The 23651-nt window shown below is 39.4% G+C and overlaps 6 protein-coding genes across 6 annotated transcripts; 3 read left to right on the top strand and 3 right to left on the bottom strand.

Annotated features, from left to right (window-relative positions):
- Positions 1-2150: 2150 nt before the first annotated feature.
- On the top strand, positions 2151-5711 carry ATC70_003049 (uncharacterized protein; the record flags this gene model as incomplete). The annotated part of the gene is made up of 13 exons (XM_064822417.1): positions 2151-2763; positions 2824-3050; positions 3118-3237; positions 3294-3485; positions 3560-3723; positions 3794-3902; positions 3964-4090; positions 4145-4282; positions 4335-4584; positions 4643-4887; positions 4953-5054; positions 5114-5271; positions 5334-5711. The coding sequence occupies 13 exons, from the start codon at positions 2151-2153 to the stop codon at positions 5709-5711; spliced, it is 2823 nt and encodes a 940-aa protein (XP_064679017.1).
- A 2881-nt stretch (positions 5712-8592) lies between these two features.
- CHT4_1 (Chitinase 4) lies at positions 8593-10428 on the bottom strand (the record flags this gene model as incomplete). The annotated part of the gene is made up of 4 exons (XM_064822416.1): positions 8593-8837; positions 8893-9432; positions 9483-9584; positions 9645-10428. 4 exons carry the CDS (start codon positions 10426-10428, stop codon positions 8593-8595), a joined length of 1671 nt encoding a protein of 556 aa, XP_064679016.1.
- Positions 10429-17619: 7191 nt separating this feature from the next.
- On the top strand, positions 17620-19887 carry ATC70_003047 (uncharacterized protein; the record flags this gene model as incomplete). Its single annotated transcript, XM_064822415.1, has 3 exons — positions 17620-17826; positions 17888-18504; positions 18570-19887. The coding sequence occupies 3 exons, from the start codon at positions 17620-17622 to the stop codon at positions 19885-19887; spliced, it is 2142 nt and encodes a 713-aa protein (XP_064679015.1).
- A 175-nt stretch (positions 19888-20062) lies between these two features.
- ATC70_003046 (uncharacterized protein) lies at positions 20063-20681 on the bottom strand (the record flags this gene model as incomplete). The annotated part of the gene is made up of 3 exons (XM_064822414.1): positions 20063-20258; positions 20321-20335; positions 20398-20681. 3 exons carry the CDS (start codon positions 20679-20681, stop codon positions 20063-20065), a joined length of 495 nt encoding a protein of 164 aa, XP_064679014.1.
- Positions 20682-20742: 61 nt separating this feature from the next.
- On the bottom strand, positions 20743-22026 carry ATC70_003045 (uncharacterized protein; the record flags this gene model as incomplete). The annotated part of the gene is made up of 1 exon (XM_064822413.1): positions 20743-22026. The coding sequence occupies one exon, from the start codon at positions 22024-22026 to the stop codon at positions 20743-20745; it is 1284 nt and encodes a 427-aa protein (XP_064679013.1).
- A 200-nt stretch (positions 22027-22226) lies between these two features.
- Positions 22227-23552, top strand: ATC70_003044 (Importin N-terminal domain-containing protein; the record flags this gene model as incomplete). The annotated part of the gene is made up of 1 exon (XM_064822412.1): positions 22227-23552. One exon carries the CDS (start codon positions 22227-22229, stop codon positions 23550-23552), a length of 1326 nt encoding a protein of 441 aa, XP_064679012.1.
- Between the last annotated feature and the right edge of the window lie 99 nt (positions 23553-23651).

Genomic DNA, 23651 nt, shown 5'->3' with positions numbered 1-23651 from the left:
CCTGTACAACAGCAGATAATTCAACTAGGCTTCTTCTCAACTAGTTAGTTTTTGCTCTCCTGTATTTGCTCTACAAAAAGAGATATTGCTTGGACAGCCATTACAATACTTCTTTTCAAATGTCGGTTTTCAAACCCCAAAATTGTCGTTTGCAGTGGCGAAATAACGTTTTCCTTTGATCAAAACAGCAAAAAAACCATTCATATGATGCTCAAGTTTATAAAAACAAATCCAGGGTGCGCTTTGACTAATGCTGGAGCACAAAAGCGAATCATTTTTGCGCCACTACTGTAGCGAAAGTTAGCTTCGAGTGGTGATTAATTTTGGACAATTTGGCAGGAGCTGATCTTTTCGTCAGTGTGTTCAGTAAAATCATTTAAACCCGATATCACTACAGTTGGTTCATGTCGACTCTTGTATCATAAACTTTGTAGGTATCATGAAGTTCTGTTCGGTCCATTTTGATACATGATTTCGTCGTTTGTCCCCTCTAATCATGTTAATATTGACTTAGCGTGTCCAATAACAGCCATTTCTTAATAATTATAAGAGCTCAACATCGTGAATCGAATTTAAGCCTAGTTTTACGGCTAGATATAGTATCTCTTCTGTAGTGGGCGATCATTGTGAGTGCCCTGTTGATCTGATAAACATTTCGTTTAATCCGAAAGATTTGTTAAATTCAAATTTGTATGATATCATTAACGTCCAAGTCTTAATTTTACTGTAATCATGCATTCTAAATAGAAAGATTTGATCCATAAAATGAAAATAAAAATGTCTATCACTTAGAGATTCAATTCCGTACAATGCAGAACACCAGCGACATTAGACAGAACTGTAATTTACTTGCTTTTTTGGCAGCACGACATACTAGGCCTTATTTTTAGGCCAGATTCTGTCCAAACTTGGGCATTTTGAAGCACGAATAACTCATGCTATAGAGCGTTGTGGACGCTCGGAATAGGACCAAACGTCTCTTCTTAGCTACGCTTTACTTACTGATGCTTTATCTCAATTTTTTTGGGTCATTCCAAATCCATGAAAATCCTCATATTTTTCCCAGCTCTTACACACTACTGTACTCAAAAAGAGTTGCATGTGTCACTACAAAAATGAGCATTATTTGTACTCATTCAGAGTTATATATTTTTCCATTAACACTTGGGGGATTTTTGTACCAATCACAGATGATATCGAAATTACATGTAATATCAAAATCCAATGCTGTTGGGCTTAATAGGCCCTGCTGCCTATACCGAGCTGCCTATACATGGCTGCCTATTCCTAGCTGCCTATTCCTAGCTGCCTATACCTAGCTGCCTATACCTAGCTGCCTAAACCTAGCTGCCTATACCTAGCTGCCTATACCTAGCTGCCTATACCTAGCTGCCTATACCTAGCTGCCTATACCTAGCTGCCTATACCTAGCTGCCTATAATACCTAGCTGCCTATACCTAGCTGCCTATACATGGCTGCCTATACCTAGCTGCCTATACCTAGCTGCCTATACCTAGCTGCCTATACCTAGCTGCCTATAATACCTAGCTGCCTATACCTAGCTGCCTATACATGGCTGCCTATAATGCGTTCTGCCCTCTACTATACCTTGCTGCCAATTGTTTATTGATCGCAATCATTGGGGAATACCTTCTAAATATCATTTGATCCCAGTAGGCTATCATGCCTTCCACAACTCACTTGTACCCCCACGCTACTAGTTGCGCTTGGTTTAGCTTTCTCTTTCGACTGATGCAGAAGCTTCTTCCCTTAACTATATTGCCCTGCCTGCCTATCTAATCCTAGCTTCATTCTCTACGCTGCATTATTTTTGTAACAATAGTTTCAAGCATGCTATTGGCAGTTTTTATCAGTAGTTTCTTTTGCGAAAGCATTTGATGCGCAACCTCCTCAAAACATTGCAAATAATTTTGATGAGCACGCATCAAATACAAATTTCTGATTGCAGTCAACGCAAAGCACTTTCATCTGCTGGTATGTGATTCAGCAAATTGGTGTTTAGAAAAGAGCACAAACATCTTCCCCAACTGTGTAACTGTGTAGGTTGTGGAACAATCGAGTCGACTCACCAAATACTCTTTATAAGGAAGCCAGCATCACTTTTCTATTTTCGTCCGCTATTCATCAAATGTTGAAAAACGACGCAGCTTATAAAATTGCTAAGAGAGCCAAGAAAGCCACTGAAGAAGAGGCAAACAAGGAATCAAACAAAAAGGTTATCAAGAAAATGCCAACGAATGCAGAGGAGATAGCCTTGAAGAAAAAAAAACAAAAAGCACGCAAACAACGTAGCCGCTCTATAACAAAGTCTCAGATGATGAAGAAGAGCGCAAAGACTGCACATGCGAAAGCCATCAAGTACATCAATGAGCTGGAGAAACGGAATAGGCAAGCTGTAACCCAGCCTAATGCTTCGCTGAACGACAACACTAAACAACTTGTCCATGCAAACGGAGCATTTCATTTTGACGATGACAGCATCGACCATGGCTTCGACTACATAGAGCCTTCTAACCAGCGTTATGGTTTCACAACCATTTTCAGACAAAAAAAACAAAGGAGAATTAGAAAAGACTTTTGGGCTCAAGAAAGTGTCTCGCTCAAGAAGTGGTATCTTGAATCTCACGAGATTCATGGCCATGCTGACCCTACCCTCAAAGTCCCAAATCAATTGAAAAGCACATATCAATGCGACTGCAGCAATAAGAAAACATTGGAGGTATATTGTTATATGCTACACAGTAAGTAAATTTAGTGAAACTCCAAATATTACACAAGCTAAACTGACACTTGATTTGCAGACCATCAAAAAATCAAAGTTGATTATTGTATGCATCAACCAATCCTAAAGAAATTGGTATTGATGCAAATGTTGCCAAGCAGCACAATTCAACCAAAAGCTGCGGTCCATTTCGCCGTCTTTGAAAAACTGATGAGCTTGAAGCTACATGGAAGCATTTCAAATTATGCATTCGTGAAGACGCAGAATGTTGATAATCTCTTGTTGAGTAACTATGGTGAAAACGACGTAAGTTAAATGCTGCAGACCATTGTGCTGTTTATCTCAATATCTCGCCGTTCTCTTTTCTCTTTAGTTTAAAAATTTGAATAACGGCTTGTTCAACACACTACAAGTAATATATCGAAATTTGAAGAGCCATGCCTTGGATGATTTACGACTGGTCAACCACTCTTTGTACTGTCATGCGTGTTTTGTGAGTTGCGTTGCAAGGCATCTCGTTAGCAAAAACTGATTCAGGCTTTCTTTTAGGATGGTGGTACCGTTGGAGTTGTAATGGATGGCAACTTCCAATTAAAAAGAAAGATGAACAAGCGAAACCGAAATGATGTAGATCTCTATCCTAGTATCTTTTCAACAAGCTACGACATTGCACAGCTGTGGGAAGTCGAAGGTGAAGTTGAAAAGTTTGCTAATGAAAAAGATGATGCGAAAGAAGAGCTGGTAAGCATATTGACAATATAGATGCACTAAAATGTTTGTACTTGATGGTGCATACTAATCACATTTTCATCAAGTGTGGTCTTGAAGAACTAGACAACATCAACAACCCTACGTTCAAAGCTGGCTCAGAGAAAAATCGAAAGGTGAGTAACCGTTTTGACGAAGAAGGAGTTTTTTCTATGAATTGTGCAAGACATGGCGTGCCTATTCGATTATACGATATTTATAATGGCGAAGGGTAAGTAGATCTTGGTAATGCTAAAAAAAAAGACTAACAACTTTCTGATTCCCCTAAATGATTGTAACAGGCGTAAGTACGCACTTGCGGCTATCAGTCATCTTATGAGTTTATTGGGTAACTCTCAGAAACTACTAATTATGTATGACATTATTTGCTTGTGTAAGGGCAAATTAGAGGTAGGCATATACATATTCAGAGACTGCATACATCGATTCCAACACAAGAACGAACTATTAGTCGTGTATACCAGGGCTAAAGGAGAGGGCTCCTTTATATCTCGTGACAGTGTTCCACGCCTATGCCCATAGCATGCATTGTCAAGTCCAACACCATCCACGAGTTGTCAATGGCAGTGGCAATACCGGTAAATAAGCATGAACAATAAAAGTGGAGAACAAAATACTGACTCAATAATCAGATGGCGAAGGTGTAGAGCGCTTCTGGAGCACAGCAAATCGCTTCATTTCCATGATCAGACAGATGAGCAAATTCAACCGCAAATCATTGTTAACAGATGTCGTATATCATTTTAGACAGAACAAAATGTTGGAAATTCGTAAGCTATACATAGCTTTCATATTGTTGTCTTACTAATCTATTTATAACAGCGGGACAAATCTTAAAAAAGTACACCAATGCAATGAAGAAGGTGAGCGAGCTCAACATTACAAATGAGAAATTTTTTGCACTGGAAGAACAGTGGAGTGAGCATGTAGAGATCGTGATGATTCCAGCAACTCCTGCCGGTGTGCAAATCCTTATAGATAAGGCAGAACAAGAAACCCATGTCAGTAGGTATTCTTACTACCTAAAATTAACCGTTGAATATTTGCTGTTGAATGACTCGAGAGATGAAAGGTAACTTTTAAACATGTGCATAGAGGAATATTACTGTTGAACCATTTTTAAAATGTAGTGGAAGAAAAATTGAAATCACTACCAAGAAAGATATCAATAGAAACAATTTTTTGGTCGATCAAATCAAGCAATTACAATCTGTGTATGGGTATGCGATGATCAACAGCCTAGATGATCCAGCCTTGCAAGAACATCGAGAACGGATCATTGAAGTTCGATACAATGTAATGAATACATTTGTAAAACACCTCTTGTTTGCAATTCTGATGAAAGAGCACAAGATATCTCAACCTGGCTCATTTGGTAATGGCTTGGCCTTTTGTGAGAACGAAAACTTCCCTTAGATTGAACTCTAACCCAAATGATAGGCACTGCAAAGGCGGCCAGAGTTATTTTGTCGCTTGAAATATTGAAGAAGAAAGCAGAGGCGATCATTTCGATGATCAACAAATTTGTAGAAACCTCATACAGTGAGTTATAATTTTGAATCGCAAGCGAGAGCAATATCTTAGTGTATAATGGTATGAAGGTACGCAGGCAGAGATCGACAGAAGAAAGAAGAAGACAGTCGGAAAAGAAGTGGAACGGATCAGACTGTATGCTGCCGAAAATGGTCTGGATTTGCCCACCCCTTTGAACAACTGGCATATATTGAAAAGAAACGTCGAAGAAATTTCTATTTTGATAGTAGGCTCGAGTAAACTCAATAGCATAAGAAGCATGTATACTAATGATACTTTTCGATGAAGGGTGAAGCAAAGAGGGTTCTTGGCAACTACGAAAGTGAGTTGTCATCGTTGAGGGGAAAACAGAACAATCATTTTGTCAGAATGAGAGTTCTGGACGTTGCTCGCCGTCAACGCAGTGCCAAGTCACTGTTGAAAAATATTTCAAGATCCAAACCTCCGGTATTGTTTGCAAGCAGAGATGCCTCTGACTTGCTAAACAATGTCGTTATTTTTCCTGAGGTGGATCTTAGCGATGACGGGAATGAAATTTTCGACAACATTGAGGATGATGTGGTTGACGCCGGTGATCCAAACGATGCAGATCCTGGTGAAGGCGGTGAGCCAAACCCAGAAGACGAAATTCTAATCACATTTCAAGACATTGAGGAAGGATCATAAAGCATCAAGTGCCTATTTTTTTATTTTATATATATATATTATCTAGTAAAACTTTATCGTATGAAAAAATCTCAACATATATATGTTCCTGTATCAAATTATCCCTGAATTAAATGAACGTTGCTACAAACACTAATAATGGCAATTTTCTCTAAAAAAGAGAACGCAGGGACTTGAACTCGTAATCTTGTCTGTTCCGTCGACAAAAAGTTACCATTTCGCAAAGCAAAAATTTAAGAAATTTCAAAAATTCTAGATAATACTATAGTTATTACAATATTTTGTACTACTACTCACGTGATGTGAATCAACTTGATTGTCTACTAGCTTTACATGTATACAAAACTAATTGTATTCTTGTAAAAGTATCATAAATCTAATATTTTTAGCTTCTCAAAGGTATTTCCGATGTATCAGAAATGTAGAAACAGTGATCATATTGACTTAAACTAACGATAAGCTAATAATAAACTATGAATCTTCTGAATCATCTTTAATACAGTCAGCCCAACATAGCATCGTATTAAATCATATCAATAATACAGCAATAAAATGGTAAAAAGCTTTTAAATGGCGTATTTGTTGAACTGGATCATATAATATATTAATGTAGTGAGTACACTTTGTCACAGAAAGCTTCTATGTGGTACCTTACTGTAATGCTAAGTTTTCTTGTTTGCTTTGTACTTTGTTTAGTTTGTAGGTACAGAATAAAATGTGATAATGCTATAAAATCATTGAATTAATAATATTAGCTGTTTCCAACGATTCTCTTTATTTGAAATAACATTTCTAGTATTGAATACATTTGCCACGTGTGTCATTCATCGCGTTTGATTAAGAACAAGTACTGTAACGACAGCGAACGGCTGTTGTTGTTTTATGCCTCAACAGTGACTAACGCTATCTAACAAGATATATTCAACATATGATTATGAATTACAGAGCACTGTTGTATTATAACTGAACCTCGTCATTGACATTACTTTTGCTGCTAGGTGCTTCCGTTTGTTTTCTATTTCGCAGATAATTTGACGTACAATTATATATTATTTATAACGCTATTATGAAAAAGCTACTGTGATGTATGAAAACCGTTTCATAGTTGACATCCTCATATTCCAATAACTGAATTCATTTGCTTCCTAGTCATATCAATACACTGATAAAGCAAGTCAATTCAAGCTGGTGGTTTTATCTTTAGCTCTTCTTCCTCCACTTCCTCCTGACTATCACCTCTTAACAATAAAGGTACGTTCTTTTATTGCATACACAAATATCTTTAGTACTCGTACCTAGCTGCTGTTGCTCTCAGTACAACTGATCAAAGTGGGCTTTAGTCATATAATTGAGGTAGCAATCATATATAGTCATAGAGGCATTCACGCTTGCTTTGTCATGAGTCAAAAGTCATTCATACTTTGTCAAGTTAAGCTACCACCAGTCTCGCGTATGATGAATGGCACAATAATTTATTGTATATAGCATACTGCTAGAGGAAAAGCTCTGTGTGAGCACCGTTTTTACCATACTGTAATTCAGCGATGGCTTACTTTGAGGCTTGAAATGTTCTTTTTGAAATATTGCCTTGTTCATACTTAAATATCTCCTTTGTGCGTTAATCAGCTTTTGCAATTTGTAGCATGTATATTTTGCTGACGAGAATTTATGTCTTTGTATAATGTAGTAATAGAGCAAAATTCAGCACTTGGTTTCGACGCGCTTCTTGAGTTTTTAATGATTAATGGTCTCAAACACTGAACAACCTGTATAGTCAATGGAATTGTCGTAGCAGGGTCCATAAATTGGCTAATAAAGCAATATAGTAATATCTGTCATATAGACGGTAGTGGTGACACTGTTTGTGATGTTATACCCTTGTCTCGGCTTTCGTTGTATATATTTTGAAGGAAGACTCATACTTACTCTTGTTCAACCACATATAGCTTGATTTAAAGTGGCAAGCTTTCGTCTCAGAAGAGTTTTTTATTCGTCTTATTAGACAACCCTCTCTTGAGTTCAATCTTTTGTTGAAATCGAATGATGAAATTTAGGAACGAACATGAAAATGACGAATTCCAGAGGGTATTTTGACTGCAATGCCTATAATTCCCGTGCTTCATTTTGTGTTCGCCCCAGAAGTCCAATGAAATCCTCTTGATACTGTACGTGGAATGGATAAAGCTAATAAAATCAGCAATCTGTTTACACTAAAAGGTGTAACACACGGAACAAGTACTCGAGTACGAAATCCCTTTTGTAGATGCGTCAATCTTGATCAAGGTTCAATTCTATATTGTGTATGATCTGTTTTTCAAGTGCCAGCTCCTCCAGCGACTATCAAAATATCTATACGTTGTGGTCTATTTGTTGATTGACTTCAAAATTCGCATTATGCTTTAGGTAAAGCTCATACCAAATAATCGTATATCGTGACCATACAACACCGCCGAAATTGAATGCTAGACAGCAAGAGGATGATGAAATGGGATGGCAATGCTGCTCTACTGATTTTATGATGTATCTTGATCAATCAAAAGTAAATTGGAAATGAAGCGTTGATAAAAAAGATGAAAACAGTTGACTGCAATTATTGAAGAAAGCCTCACTTTTGATCAGCAAGGTGATACATTTTAATAATCTGTGCAACATTTATTAAAGGAGTGCTGGCCCAAAGTATATATAGATACACGCAATATTAAATTAACAATCCCCCTTTTTTTTCGAATTTACGTCTTTTTACCACTTTATAAACACATATACAAAACTACATCCAAGCTAATCAACTGTCTTTGTAAAGCATTTATTCAATTAACAAAATAAAGATGGCGACACTCGATATACAACTTCAACTACAAATGACCATTACACGCAAACCACATCAATTGAGCCTTTTAAAGTCAATAACACCATCGCGAAAGCCTTTTAAAACCCTCTTTGCATCATCAGTAGATAAACCCTCAATATCATGATCAACTTTGCCCTTGCGGTTTGTTTTTGGGTATGGCAAGTCCTCTGGCCATCCAACGAGACCATACACATGACCATCACGATATTTAGTTTTCGTAAACACCTTCTTCCAACTAGGAGCCACTTTTTTTTCGTCAGACAAGCCAATTGCCTTTGCTATAAAAATTATTAGAAATGAATTACATGGATTGGTTAGATGTGCGATACTCACACCAGGCATCTTTGGCTACGACTCGTAAATCTTTGATATCTTGCTCTTTGCTTCCACGAAGCTTCTTGTTTGATTTTTGAACAAGGTCAGCTGAAATGGCATTATTGCTCGGATCAAAGGCAGCCAGTAGAGCATTCGATGATTTGGAAGAAAAGTTCGAAGGAACAGGCGCAATAGCTGCAAAATATCCAGCGATCGTTGGTGTATCGTCCAGTGTTGAAATTGCTGCAGCAGGCCTTTTTTGAGAACCTCGTGCTTCATTATCCTCTCGTGAATCATCACCATCCTGGAACGAGCCATCAGAGTCATAATCGTCATCAGAGTCCTTCAGGATTTTGGGATACCTGCGAGTAGCAGTGTGGGGAGTGTGGGGAGTGAGGGCAGCATGGGCAGCGAGGGGAGTAAGGGCAGCGTGGGCAGCGTGAGGAGTGTGGGCAGCGTGGGCAGCATGGGGAGTGTGGGCAGCATGGGCAGCGTGAGGAGTGTGGGCAGCGTGGGCAGCATGGGGAGTGTGAGCAGCATGGGGAGCCTTCGTCTTACCTGCCAAAAATTATCAATTTTAGACATTGAAAAACCAGTGTAATACATACCTGGGGTAATACGAGTTTTTCGCATCTCTCTTTCCAGAAAACCGATGATACTCATCGATGGCAGCGTTTCATCGATTTGTTTAAAGGCTTCTTTTGATTCATCTATGACATACATGTTAACGAATGTCCTTATAACCGACCGTAAAAAATGATTTACTGTACCAGAATTTGGCTGATACAATGGTACGTAGAGTTTATCATAAATGGTGTCAGTTGCTCGGTAAATCATCAAATGTGTGCGATAATTCTCTCTGAAGAAATCTGCACTTCTGCGAAATTGTTTCCAATGTCTATCAAAAGACTTGTACTTGGCCAACATGTCAATGTTCGAGGACCGCTTCTTCTCTTCCTCTGCCTCTAGTTTGTATGGCCGTTGCTGCTCTGCACTAAGCGCCTTCCATTGGGCTCCAAGTTGCTGCAAATGGGCTTTGCGCTCTGATTTCAGGATTTTTTTGCCCTGAGTATGTTCCTTCTGATACATACTCCAGCCACTGAGCTTTGCCTTGATTGCTTGGGGAGGCTTGAACTCTCCAATGAATTTTGTGTGATGCTCGTAGCACACATGTGCTCCAAGGTATCGCTTCACTTGGTCTTTGGTGAAGGCTGCATTTGTTTCAGCGAAATCATTTATCAAGAGATCCACTTTTTGGAATAATGGTCTTAATAAGATTTCATCATCACTTCCATACATGAAGAACGACTCAGTATGACTGTGTTTGTCTTCATCCTCATCTTCGTCTTCATCTTTGTCTTCATCTGCGTCTTCATCTTCATCTTCATCTTCAGGCTCTACAGTTAGGCGAGTGCCGTCGCTGTTATCACTCCAAACGTCCCCAGCATCTTGTTCAATGATTGATTCATCATCGGAACCACGACCAGTCTGCTGGCTCGCGTAATCCATCTCTCCTTCTAAGGCGCCAAAATAGTTTTTAATCAATTTACTCATTTTAATGTATAAAGAAAGAAAGAAAGAACAAAAGCAAAGAAAATCTCAAATGTATTTATAAAGATGGCTTGCTCTTAACGAGAACTGTATAATTGCAACGGCTTATCAACAGAAAATATGATCCACAGCTTTAACAACGCATGCATGAAGCGAGATCAATTCATAAATAGAAGCATGCGAAGATTTCAAAAATGGTACAAACCCGTTTGTGCTTCTCCCTTATGATAAACAGACAACACCTCGTCATTCTCCTTGAAAATGTTCTATAAGAATTTGAGTTGTTCCACAGTTGCGTAACATCGCTTTTGTCCAACATTAATTATCAACTGGGTTCTGAATGGCAAAAAACCTATGCTTATTTAAGAAGTGCAGCTTAAATGCCGACAATCACTGTACTAAGCAGCTACTTTGACGAATAATACAACGAAGCCATAATAAATGTAGGCATAGGCATATATGACAGTTGGCAGAGGCACACAGAAAAGTGGGCAGAGATGTATCTAAATGTGGGCAGAGGCATATATGAAAGTTGGCAGAGATGCATATGAAAGTAGGCGGAGATGTCTTTAAATGTAGGCAGAGATGTTAATGAAAGTGGGCAGAAAGTAGGCAGAGAAGTATTTAGATATGGGCAAAGGTATATATAAATGTAGACAAAGGTATATATAAATATAGGCAGTGGTGTATTTGATAATAGGCAGAGATATATATAAACGTAGGCAGAGATTTATATAAACGTAGGCAGAGATATATATAAACGTAGGCAGAGATGTTAATGAAAGTAGGCAGAGATGTTAATGAAAGTGGGCAGAAAGTAGGCAGAGAAGTATTTAGATATGGGCAAAAGTATATATAAATGTAGACAAAGGTATATATAAATATAGGCAGTGGTGTATTTGATAATAGGCAGAGATATATATAAACGTAGGCAGAGATATATATAAACGTAGGCAGAGATTTATATAAACGTAGGCAGAGATTTATATAAAAGTAGGCAGGGATATATTTAAATGTAGGCAGAGATGTATCTTAAAGTGGGCAGAGATGTATATAAAAGTGGGCAGAGGTGTAAATGAATGTAGGCGAGAAAGGTATTCATGGGTTGAAATGAACAACGTTTCCATTGGACTAAAAATCCATGATGTTGGGGGAAATCTGATTGAACTCTGTAATAGTTAAATTTGCGCACTTTGTTTAATGTAACATGTAACTCTTTTTAAGTACAGTGTGGTACGCAACAGGTCATTTTTCATGTGTACTAGTAACGGAAAATTCTTGAAAATCAAATGACCGCGTTTTTTCACCTCAAAATGAAGACTTTTCTTATGATACATATTAGATCAAATTGATCGTAAAGATGAAATGCATCGCTAGAAACTCTTTCTATGAGGCCTGTATATGCTAAATTTTGACATATCCACAGAAAACCTGTTTCCATATTTTTGCAAATTGCTCATTATTGTTGGTGTGGAAGCTGAATGGAGCCAGCATCATCTGATGCGCCTTCATTGACACTTTATAAATGTATTAGAAAGTAAAGTATAACAATGCCAATTTTCATAGTCAAATTTAGCAAAAACGTTTAAAGGATGTCAGATCAAGTCAAATTTGAATACAAAAATGACAACTGCACAAATCCAAATTTGAGTGCCGCAGCGTCAGCTGTTGTGGCAGAAGACTGAGGTCAAATCCACTAGCTGTGACGTCGGATAGAACGCCCTCTCATTTTTCCATACGCCCATTTTTTTTTCCTTTTGCAAAACGCGTTTAGTATCAAACCATCATGTTGGTTTTGGAAACCGTTCAAATGATGATAGCACCCCAACTTCCAATAACACTGCCTTGTATTGCTAAAAGAACTTGATACTGCTTCTTTGAAGTGGAATATAGTAAGTAAAATTCGATAAACGAGCACTGGAAGACGTAAGATCAACACTAATAATCGAATTTGTTTATTAGGTTTCGATATTTTTTTTGCTTGTTTGTCGTGGGTGCTGCTGCCATTACTTCTCTACTATCTCTGCTGTCTACTTCTTTGGTTTATTATGTCTAGTAGCTGCTTCTTTGGTCTCTATCTCTGGCGGTTGCTTCTTTAATCTTTGTCTAGTCTCTGGTGTCGCTCGTTCTTTGGTTTTTCTATGAAGTTGGTGTTGTTGCTACTGGTGTTGCTACTGGTGTTGCTACTGGTGTTGCTACTGCTAATATGGTCTTTCCTGGTCTACTGCCTTTGGTGCATGCTTGTTTTCTAGTCTATCTCTGGTGGCTGCCTATACTCTTCTGGTCTATCTATGGTGGTAAGTGGTAAGTATCTTCTTTCTTCTGGTCGCAATAATATAAAAACTCTTTGAACGTTTGTATTACTGCTTCCTTTCTCGTGATAATGCATTTTATCATGATGTTTGTTTTGTTGCGTTTTTCTTTTTCTTTTGTTGGTTGTGTTGCCTCTGTGGCTTCATATGAAACAACATTAGCAGTCATTATGTTCTATTGCAAAGTTATAATACCACTGTTGCTTTTGCAGTTGTGCGTGTTGTTTGTGTTGCTTTACATACGACTATTACCATGCATGTTGCTCATGTATGCATTTTTGTTGCAACAACAACGAGATGTTCTGAACATCTCTGATGCTGTATTTGTTATACTTTTCTTTGACTCACTTTGTGTGAGCATCCCTTTTTTGCCCACGTACTGCTATACTCCTATAGTAGTATGTTCTTTTCTGTACTTTCTTTTCTTTTATTATGTTTCTTTGAAGCATACCTTTTTTACGTTGTGTGGATGTGCCTATCCCTGAAGCTCAACAAGACTTTATCGAGGCTAGGAGGTAGATAGGCTGCCTCCACTTGGTTATCACTACTTACTTTAGTGATGATTGAGTGTCTCAACGCCAGAATCTAAAGCTAGATGGTGTAAGTAAGGCATGCTCTAGCACCTGAGGGAAATTTGATGATAGTTACAGCTATATTGCTATATATAGCGGAGCTTAAAATTTTGCCTCACATCAAAACAGGGGGAAACTCTCGCAAATTTTTTTTCAGGTCAGCGGAGTTTTCAAGCAATCTGATTGGCTCAGGGGTCAAAGCACCGAAAGGTTATAACTAGTTGATTTAATGTTGATCTGTCATTTATAATAGTTATGTGTTTGTAATAAAAGAATGACCAAATGAATACAGTTTAAAGCCTTCTTTATTTAAAAGTAAGATAAAGTGCAATTATTATGTAATACATAATCTTTTGCACAACAGTTTAACATGAGGAATGTCTTTTAAGCTATTAGATGGGAAAGTTATATAAATATTACATTACTTCGTCACAATGATCTTTGTTTAGAATAACGGAATATAGACAGAGGAAATACAAATTTAATCTGAACATATTTATAGTTATTCCAAGATTGAATGAGGATTAAAACTACTAGTGTATATTCTGAAGGTATTTATAGTTGTTTGACAGTGCCGCATGTAACGAAATAGCCACCTGAAAGCAACCTTGTTAAGCACAAAGAATAAAGGATTATTACTTGTAGCTTATAAAAAATGTTTGATATTATAAAAATAAGAAAAGACTTCTTTGAATAAGATCAGACACAAAACCTAAAGATTTATTGATGAAGACAAGAGTTATTCTATTTATACTAAGTTCTGAATGCCAAAGTAGCAATTTATCTTGTACAACGCTTATCACATCTGGTGAACCTCAGTATTATTTAGATAGCTGAGATGCACTTCAATTATCATAGCTTGTCCATGTTGTTGCACAACACAGACATATCTACCCATCAAGAATACTCTAATCTTTATAGACAGTTGTAGCCCTTCTGTCACAACAAACCTCATTAAAAGTCCAAGCTCATTAAACACCAGTCATTCAAATTCATGCTATTTGAATCTATTAATAATAAGCACTCGGAAAATGTACACCAACAACCACTTAAGCATACTAAAGTAAAGATGCGTCATTATCTCGCACATTGTGTGAATGAACCACACTTGATCATAGTGTTTTCCATCGCACTCATGATGGCCGTAATAAATGATGTTATCTTTTATTATCCAAATAAAATAAAATCAATGACAAACATATTCAAATATGACAACTATGCCCTGGTGCCATAGTTGCACAATACTCCAGACAAAAGGGTTCTACACTTCAATAACAAACATCACACCTTAAACTGTCAAGATTACATTAAATAGTGCTATGACGATTGCTCACCCAAGCCCATCAAGGTTACTTAGGTCGATTCTTATGGCCAGTGCTCTTGCATTGATTACTACTTTAAATCAAACATCAACAACGTTTGCCAGATACCGCAATAGCAGCACCGGTTGCTCTCTATTATCGCTAAAACTACAACAAGCTAGTTACAAATGTATAAATAATACCCTTCTTTTTTTAGTCAATTCCAGGATCTTCAGTTCATTTTGTACACAACAAATAAAATACTGTTGATCTCTATTGTTTTTTACTACTACTTATTTTTTTGTAGAATCTCTTAAACTTGATTTCACTGCAGAATGGATGCCAATTTTCAGTATTAGAAAATGTGACACGAACGGAGAATATGGTATAATAATGCTGCATAAAACTTACACTCTCTTTTACCTCGTCTCGGTAATAGCTTTCGTTTGATATCAATGTATAAGCAAATAAAGGGATGCCGGCGGATACCCGCCCCCGCCTCCAACCTTATGGCTCTGATATAGCCTTGCTTTTATTAGAATTAAAATATTAAAATCTACTTGATATACGAAATTTTCATTACCTCTATTTTGAAAAGTCTTCGGCGAGAGCCCACAAGGTGACGCCGTCATCGAGCATAGCGAGATAGATCGGATAGTGCAACATACTCAAATACCAGAGGAAATAATTCAGATTAAGTAAGAGTTCTTTCAAATTCATAATTTCATTTAATCAGCATCGCAATCAAAGGCATTCTGTTCAGACAGCAGCGCCAAAATCATTTTAAACGCAGGCATTTTTTTCCTCAAAAGATTGGCTAGATCTTGCCCTTTCTCGACTTGATTAAACTATTTTGTAGCGTTCGACTATGTAAACTATGATGATCATCCTATGCTTCCTAATACATCCTTGTAGTGCTTTTCAAGGCGCTTCACGTCAAGCTAATTGTAATAGGTGTTTTGAATGAAATTATTGAGCAATTTGGCAAAGTATGAAATGAGGTTTTTAACGAAAATATTCAAATTTTCCATATGAAAGCTTCACAAAAGTGGTTTCAGGGGTTGCTTTGGATTAAGAGAAACATTTTGATTTAATATTTACCATAGTAAAAGTCTTCATTTTTGCTGTTAAAAATGCGATCGTTTGATTTTCGATGAAAACTGTGAGGTACCCCTCATGGTTTGGAGTGGAGTTTTGGCCATGTTTTAGAATCCCCAAAAAGTTGAGCCAAGGTATTGGGAAATAGCTCCTAGAAGAAAGCAATAGTTTGCCGCTATGCTGACTGGCTAAGATGACTTTTATCATGAGAAACCATGGCTCAAATGCGAAATTTAGCTGTGGTTTACCTGATATTTGTTTAGTAAGAGATAGTGCAAGTGTACTATGTGTCCAGACATGGAATACCGTAGAAGGGTTAAATCCACGTTTACAAGCCATTTATAAATGGTTTCCATCCAAACGGTAGAAACTTGAACAGCGAAGTATCAATGTGAATATCATAAGAATAGGTTGAGCTGAGGGAATCAATGTATTAATGGTATATTGAATAAACGCGATAAAACAATAGACTGATTTCAGTGTCTAAATCATGCGATACTGTGGTCCTCTACCTCTTGAACTTTTAGGTTAGGATCCACTACTCGTGCTGGGCAGCCATGGCTAAATGCGCATAAATGTCAAATACTAAGTAGTAGCGACAGTAACTCTTTTTCTTTTGTGGACGATTTAAATCACTGTATTGATATCACCGTTTAGCCAGCATTACTCAGATCAGATGCTAATTTGATCAGTTAGGAGACATTATATAGGATTTGCAATGCTCTCTTAGTAGTGTGCTTCCTTCCCGCCACAAAATGTTTGACGAGCCATTGTTTGCATGCAATTCTTCACACTTACACATCAATATGACAAGTAATTTCAAGAAACTGGCTGAATTATTAGTTTACAAATACATGGCTTTCATCTTGTTACCTTTTTCTGAAAATAACGACCAGGAATGTTACTGGCATACATCAACACTTGCTGCCCTGTGCAATAATGGGCCCAATTCATACAGAATAATACATTATCTGCTACATCAGCACGCATGGTAGTGAGTGTTTAGTGCAATCAAATAGCATTTAACCCTCATTGTATCCCTGTATATCGATATAAAATCTTTTCATGTAATATAATCATATCAGCGGGATCAGCGCAGGACTTCCAAATTTACGCCAATACAATATGATGGGCTCTTTCACCAGCAGAAAGAGAAAGGAGCAAACCGCAACATTGGTTCCGATTGGTATCATTTCTTGCGACTTCGGTAGATGGAAAACGCAACATGTACTTTTCCATATCCACAGACATGCTTTTCTACAAAACCATTTACCATAGAATCTCATACAGACAAACCACGTAAAAGCCATGGGATCAAGGAAATAACTCTATCAAGGATCCCTTATTAGGTAAAACTACAATGACACACAAAAGTTTTTTTGTTTTGGTTATCAGATCTTTTCAATTCAAATTGATATATTTTTGCCCGAGACATTTCCTTTATAGATTGCGGGGACATAAGGAGAACTTTATCTGCTGCCTGCGCAATATCTTATTTGTAGGAAAAGAGAAAACGACATCAAACGTTCATACGTATATAGTTGAGTAATTCAATAAAAGAGTTCAATCACGATGACACAAGCTTTTATTAGACCTTTTCAATCTCCAGCATTTGGCATTTTGTATGTGTTCATGAATGGTTGAATATGAGGGGAACGTCACTAGGTGGTAAGCTGGTTGTTTACCATGTGAAAACTATAACCAATCGGCCCCATGTGGCCCGAATATGAGCTTGCCCGGGTTTGTGTATGTGTGTGGGGGGATGGGGGGTTAGCCGATTGTTTGATTTAGGCGGAGAGGACGACAGAATGTAAAACAAATTAATATATAAGAGCCAGCAAAAAGAGCAACCCCTTTACATCTCTCTTTTTTTTTTCTTTTGGTTTACACAAACATCTATTACTATTTGATATGACTCGATCATCTCAACATTTATTAGACTCATTAGACATCATATTCTTGGGTACCATCGGTCTTGGTACCATTGCTTGGTTTGCCAGACATCAAATCGCTGACAAATTATTCAAGTCAAACAAGCCTGAAATTAAGCCTGCTTCTGATGCAAAGACAGGCCCACCAAAGAAAGAACGTAACTTTGTTAAAGTGATGCAACAACAGGTAAGTAATTTTCAGTCATGTATCAGCAAGAAATCAACTCACATGGCCGCTTATTTATCAGGGACGTAGAGTCATCTTCTTTTATGGTTCTCAAACAGGCACAGCCGAGGACTACGCTTCTCGTCTCGCAAAAGAATGTTCACAAAAGTATGGCGTCAGTTCAATGGCTGCCGACATCGAGCAATACGACATGAGCTATCTGGATACCGTTCCTGAAGATTTCTTGGTCTTTTTTGTCATGGCAACTTATGGTGAAGGTGAACCTACTGACAATGCTGTTGATTTCTGGGATCTTGTGTCTGATGAACAGCCTCAATTCTCTGAAGCCGAAGACGAAGAAGCTCCACTGAAGAATTTGCGTTACGTTGCATTTGGTCTCGGTAACAAGACATATGAGCACTACAATGAAGTTATCAGAAACATCGACAAGCGTTTAACTTCCATGGGTGCAAAGAGAATTGGTGAGCGTGGTGAAGGTGATGATGATGGTTCATTGGAAGAAGATTTCTTGGCATGGCAAGAGGAGATGTGGCCTGCTTTTTGTGAGGCTTTGGGTGTTGATGAAAACAGCACTTCTTCCGGTCCTAGACAACCTTCTTTTGCTATTGAAGAGTTGACTGAATTCGATAAAGCCAAAATCTATGTTGGTGAACTGAGCGAATGGCTCAAAGAAGGAGCGTAAGTACTTGTGATGCGTGTGCCAGATGATCGGTCGATGCTGATACCATTTCATTACATCACAGTCGAGTAGTCTACGATGCCAAACGCCCTTACAATGCACCCATTACCTCAACTGATTTGTTCAAGGGTGGCGACCGTCATTGCCTTCATATGGAAATCGACATTTCCGACTCCAACTTGACTTATCAAACAGGCGATCATGTTGCTATTTGGCCCACAAACAACGAAGTTGAGATCGAAAGACTTGCCAAGGTCCTTGGTTTATCTGACAAGCTTGATACCGTGATTCGTGTTCAAGCCCTGGATGCTGCTGCTTCCAAGCAGTTCCCATTCCCCGTACCTACCACTTACCGCGCCATTTTCCGTCACTACCTCGATATCTGTGCTGCTGTCTCTCGTCAAACATTGATGTCTTTGATTGAATATGCACCTACTGAAAAGTCAAAGGATATTTTACGCAAGCTGGCTACTGATAAGGATGAGTACCGTGTGCGTGTGGGCGATGTTACCCGCAACTTGGGCGAAGTCTTGGAGATGCTGGCTGAATCAGAGTCTCTGGACGTGGAAGGCAGCTTCTCTTCTGTGCCATTCGACTTGATTGTCGAGAGCGTTTCTCGTCTCCAGCCCCGTTATTACTCTATCTCTTCTTCATCAAAGGAGAGCCCCAAGAAAATTACCGTTACTGTTGTTACCCTGCAATATACTCCTGAAACTGCCTCTCCTCGCACTGTTTACGGCGTCAATACCAACTACCTCTGGCGTCTTCACGAATCCATCAACGGCATTGAACCTGATGCTTCTTTCCCTCACTACAGCATTACTGGCCCTCGTAATTGTCTCTACGATGCCGAATCTAACGTGGCTCGTGTTCCTGTACATATCCGTCGATCTCAATTCAAGTTGCCCAGAAACCCTACTGTTCCTGTCATCATGGTAGGTCCCGGCACTGGTGTTGCTCCATTCCGTGGTTTTATCAGAGAGCGTGCTCTTCAAAAGAAGGAGGGTAAACCTATTGGCCCCACAATTCTCTACTTTGGTTGTCGTAATTCTGCCGAAGACTTCTTGTATGAAGAGGAGTGGCCCGAGTTATTTGAGACATTGGGTGAGCCATCTCGTATTATTACAGCATTCTCTCGTGAAACAGCGCAAAAGGTATACGTTCAACACCGTTTAATGGAGAATGGACCCGAGATGTGGGATTTATTGGAAAAGGGCGCTTATGTTTATGTTTGCGGTGATGCCAAGGTCATGGCTCGTGATGTGAACCAAACATTCGTTCGTTTTGCCCAGCAATTTGGTGGCCTTGAGGAGGAGAAGGCTCACGATTATGTCAAGAACTTGAGAAACACAGGTCGCTACCAAGAGGATGTTTGGAGTTAAAAATTGGTAGTTTTCTGTCGTAGTATCATCATCATCCCATTTCCATTATTTATATATCTTTCCTCCCTTAATCACTAACAACATCTTGCTCTGTCTCCTCTCATATATACACCCTCGCTTTTCTCTCTCAAAATTTGCAATATTATAGATTTTAATGAAATAAAATATATACAATTTATTTACTATTAAGTTTCCTCTCCATCTCCAGAAACGCTTTCATCGATGGATCCATCTCCTCTACAGCATCGTCTACATTGTTTGAAGGATCTAATTCTCTAGGTAACGGCTCTCTAGCATCCAAAAACTGATTCTTGATCTCTTTTTTCCTCTTTGCATATTCCTCCATGTCTTCCTGATACATATCCCACACACTATAATATTAAGAAGATGTTAGCCTGTGAGCTTGAAGAACAGAACAACAAGAAATAATTACCAATGAGCGCAGCCACTATAGCACACAATGATTAGCACCTTTGCCATTACATTACATTTCGAGTTCTAAATGCCTACCTCATGCAACAATTTTCAGGGGGTTCGGGCTTCTCAGGAAGTTCAATTGGCGTCCCATGTAGATGAACAAACACTTTGGGTTTCTTTATATTGGTGATGATCGGTTGTGTAGGTTCAATCACTTCAGCAAAGGGTATAGGTAATGGCACTTTTCGCCTGGTTGTACTTGGTTCCTGCATGGATTGCTCTATTGGATTTGTCGCTTGCTTCAATATCTGTGTCCACCAGCCATTGTAGTTGGGTAGTCTCTTATAGTGTAGTTGTCGAGTGAATACAAGTGACATGATGATGGTTCATTTTATTGTAGGTGAAAGGGAAGAAGAAGAGGAAGAGGAAAAGAAGAAATTAATAATCGAGAGGGGCACGGGTGACTTGAGTATTTCTGGGTATATCGATGGTGCTCGCTGGTGAAGTGCAGTAAGGCGATGATGGCTGCTCAGATACGCTGGAGCTTCTTTCTTGTCGGCCTAAAAAGAAACCATCCTCTGCAAATGTACTGCTGCTGTTCCATAACTTGGCTACTTCTGCTGTCATTCTCGTCACATACAGACATCCTTGCTTGATTGATTTGGGCCACACAAACTCCTCCTCGGTGGAAATAGAGCGAATGAACGACATGACACTGACAATGGCCTTTAGATAGATGCTTGTGTCCTCCCATATACGCCTACTTGACTCTTTCCTTGTTGGTAGTAATAGTAGATCTTCCTTGTTGCTTCCCATGTTGGCCTCCACATTTTTGTCTAGTCGATGTGATAATTCGGTGGCATATTGTGTTTGTCGCAGTAATTCATTCAGTTTCCTCTCCAAACTAGCAGGAATCTTGGTGCCCTGCACTGTTTCTTCAATGGACTGTTTGAGTGTATTCAGTACGTGCAATGAACTGGTCACCGCATTGCGCAAATGTGTGTATAATTGTGTATTGTCGCCTTTGACGTTGGGCGATGCTAAAGGCGAGGTCATGGGCGAGTGAGCAGATGCTGCCAACTCGCTCTGTGATCTATTCCTCAGTGGTGTCGTAGGGGTCGCTGCGTTCATCTTGGTGTGCTGCATAAATGATGTCAGTGTCTGAGCAGGTTCTACAGACAAATAAGGGCTAATCACTTGCCAAGCGTCCTTCATATCGACAGTTGCGCTGTACAGATTCATCAGCAGGTTTCTCGAGAATTTCGCATCCAAGCCTTGAACAAGCGTCGACAACCTTGTTCGCAGTGTCCAGCACAGCTCTTTGAGGATAGAAATGCACGCCGAAGTTGCTTGAATCAGCTCGTTGCATAGCTCGTACGTGGATCGCTTCTCAATCACATCCAGCACGGTTATTAGCTTCTCTGTACTAGCTTTTACTTTATGAAGGAGGGGAGCGAATGCAGCATGTAAGCTTTCGTTTCCTATGCGACCGATACAGCGACCTACAGTGCGTTGCAACGAGCAAGCAGTGAAGAGAATAGTCTGAGCAGCCTCAATGAATTGAGCTGTGGATTTTGACGGTGTGGCAGATTGCTGGGTAGAACCAGCTGCTTGAAAGTGATTTGCCATGTCTGCTTCAGTGTGCTTGTGTGTGTTCTCTGGCTCCATGCGTGCTGCTACGTTGAGAGGTGGTAATCGTTGAGGCTGCAAACTTCGCTTCATGGTAAGCCGATGGGTTTTGGAAAGTGAGAAAAAGAGGGATTGCAACGCACCAAATCATATTAGAGTATTTTAATTGGAGAGGAGCCCTCTCTCCTCTCCTTGAAGTGGCAGAATTCAACCACTTTTTTTTTTAACTTTCTTCTGTAACTCTTCCTTGGCCCTTTGTAAATCTCTCTCCCCCCCTTTTTTTCCACAATACAATGAATAGTTCGTATCATAAAACTTCTACAGAAAACGGATATAAATACTCTGATGCAAGGCGGCAAACGAGGTATGCAAGCGATAACTACGACTCCCATAGGCAATCCGGTTCAAGAGCCAGCGAGCGTGAAAAAGATATATCCAATGCCTCAAGGGACTCGGCGTATAGCAACAAATTGTTAATCAACAGAGACGAGATTGTCCTTGGCTATCCAGAAAAGGTGATACCAGCAAAAGAGCCTGTCATTTCTCTTGACATTGAAGACGATGAAGAACGAATAATGCAAGCAGACTGGGGCAATGAATCAGACGATGAAGAGGACCATGTTACCACGCAGAAACAGCACAAGAGATTGTCAACAGTGGAACGAGAGGAGATTGAGAAGGTAGACAGGGAATTGAAGGAGGTATGGGTCAGGCACGCGGCAGACGACGGACGGCCGTATTTCTACAATTCTGTCACTCGTGAAAGTGTATGGGAGATACCCAAGAGTGCGGCTGCAACGCCTGTAGCAACCTGTGCGTCAACTGCCAGCACCCGCACAGCCTCTTCAACTACAAACACCCATACTACTGTGAATCATGCTAAAACGGATCATGCTAGTAACCCTACTATCACTCATCCTACTCGCACTGGATCTGATCGTAGTAGTCGGCCCGACAAGATACCTAGCGATGCTTTACCAAAGCAATCCCAGCCCAGATCCAAGTCAGCGCCTACTGCCAGTACATCCAGCAACGATGCAGAAAAAGCAACTGCCGTGAATAGACATCTTCATCATGCGAAAGAGAAAGACGACACTAAAGCTCAAGTGCCAACAAAAAATGATGTATCCATATCCACTAATACAAATACAGAAAATGGCCAAAAATCCAAATGTGCAACTAAATCCACAAAAATGACATTGCAATCCACCGAGCGTCGAATGAGCTATAGTAACCGGGAGGTGTCTCAAGAAAAAAGATCCAAGTTAGAGATATTACACAGCAGCCATCGTTCGGGATACATAAGCAGACGCTCTCGCTCACGCTCACCATTGCCACCACCGCCTCCCCGTGATCTCTACTATGATGATTATCGATACCATCATCGCTCACCTTCACCTCCGCCTTACCGCCGCTATCCTCCATATGAACGCTATGCTGGCTACTACCCATACAGTGACCGCATCCGACACTCACCACCTCCTCCACCGCCCGAGCTCAGATATCGCCACTACAACGTTTCGCCTCCACCACCACTCTCACCACCGTCATACTATCGATCCCGAGAGAGAAATTGGGAACGGTATGAAGCAGCACACAGATCGAGATACTACCGATAGAAGCCCGTCTGTGCGATTGGGTCATGTATGCAAATGGAGAAGTGAGATGTCATCACGCAATGGAAATATCAATAGTCTACATTTTACTGCATTAGCGAG

The sequence above is a fragment of the Mucor velutinosus genome (genome assembly GCF_035048745.1).
Source record: "Mucor velutinosus strain NIH1002 chromosome Unknown tig00000165, whole genome shotgun sequence".
Taxonomy (NCBI): domain Eukaryota; kingdom Fungi; phylum Mucoromycota; class Mucoromycetes; order Mucorales; family Mucoraceae; genus Mucor; species Mucor velutinosus.
The sequence above is the reverse complement of the archived record's forward strand: the minus strand, read 5'-3'. Positions and strand labels throughout refer to the sequence as shown.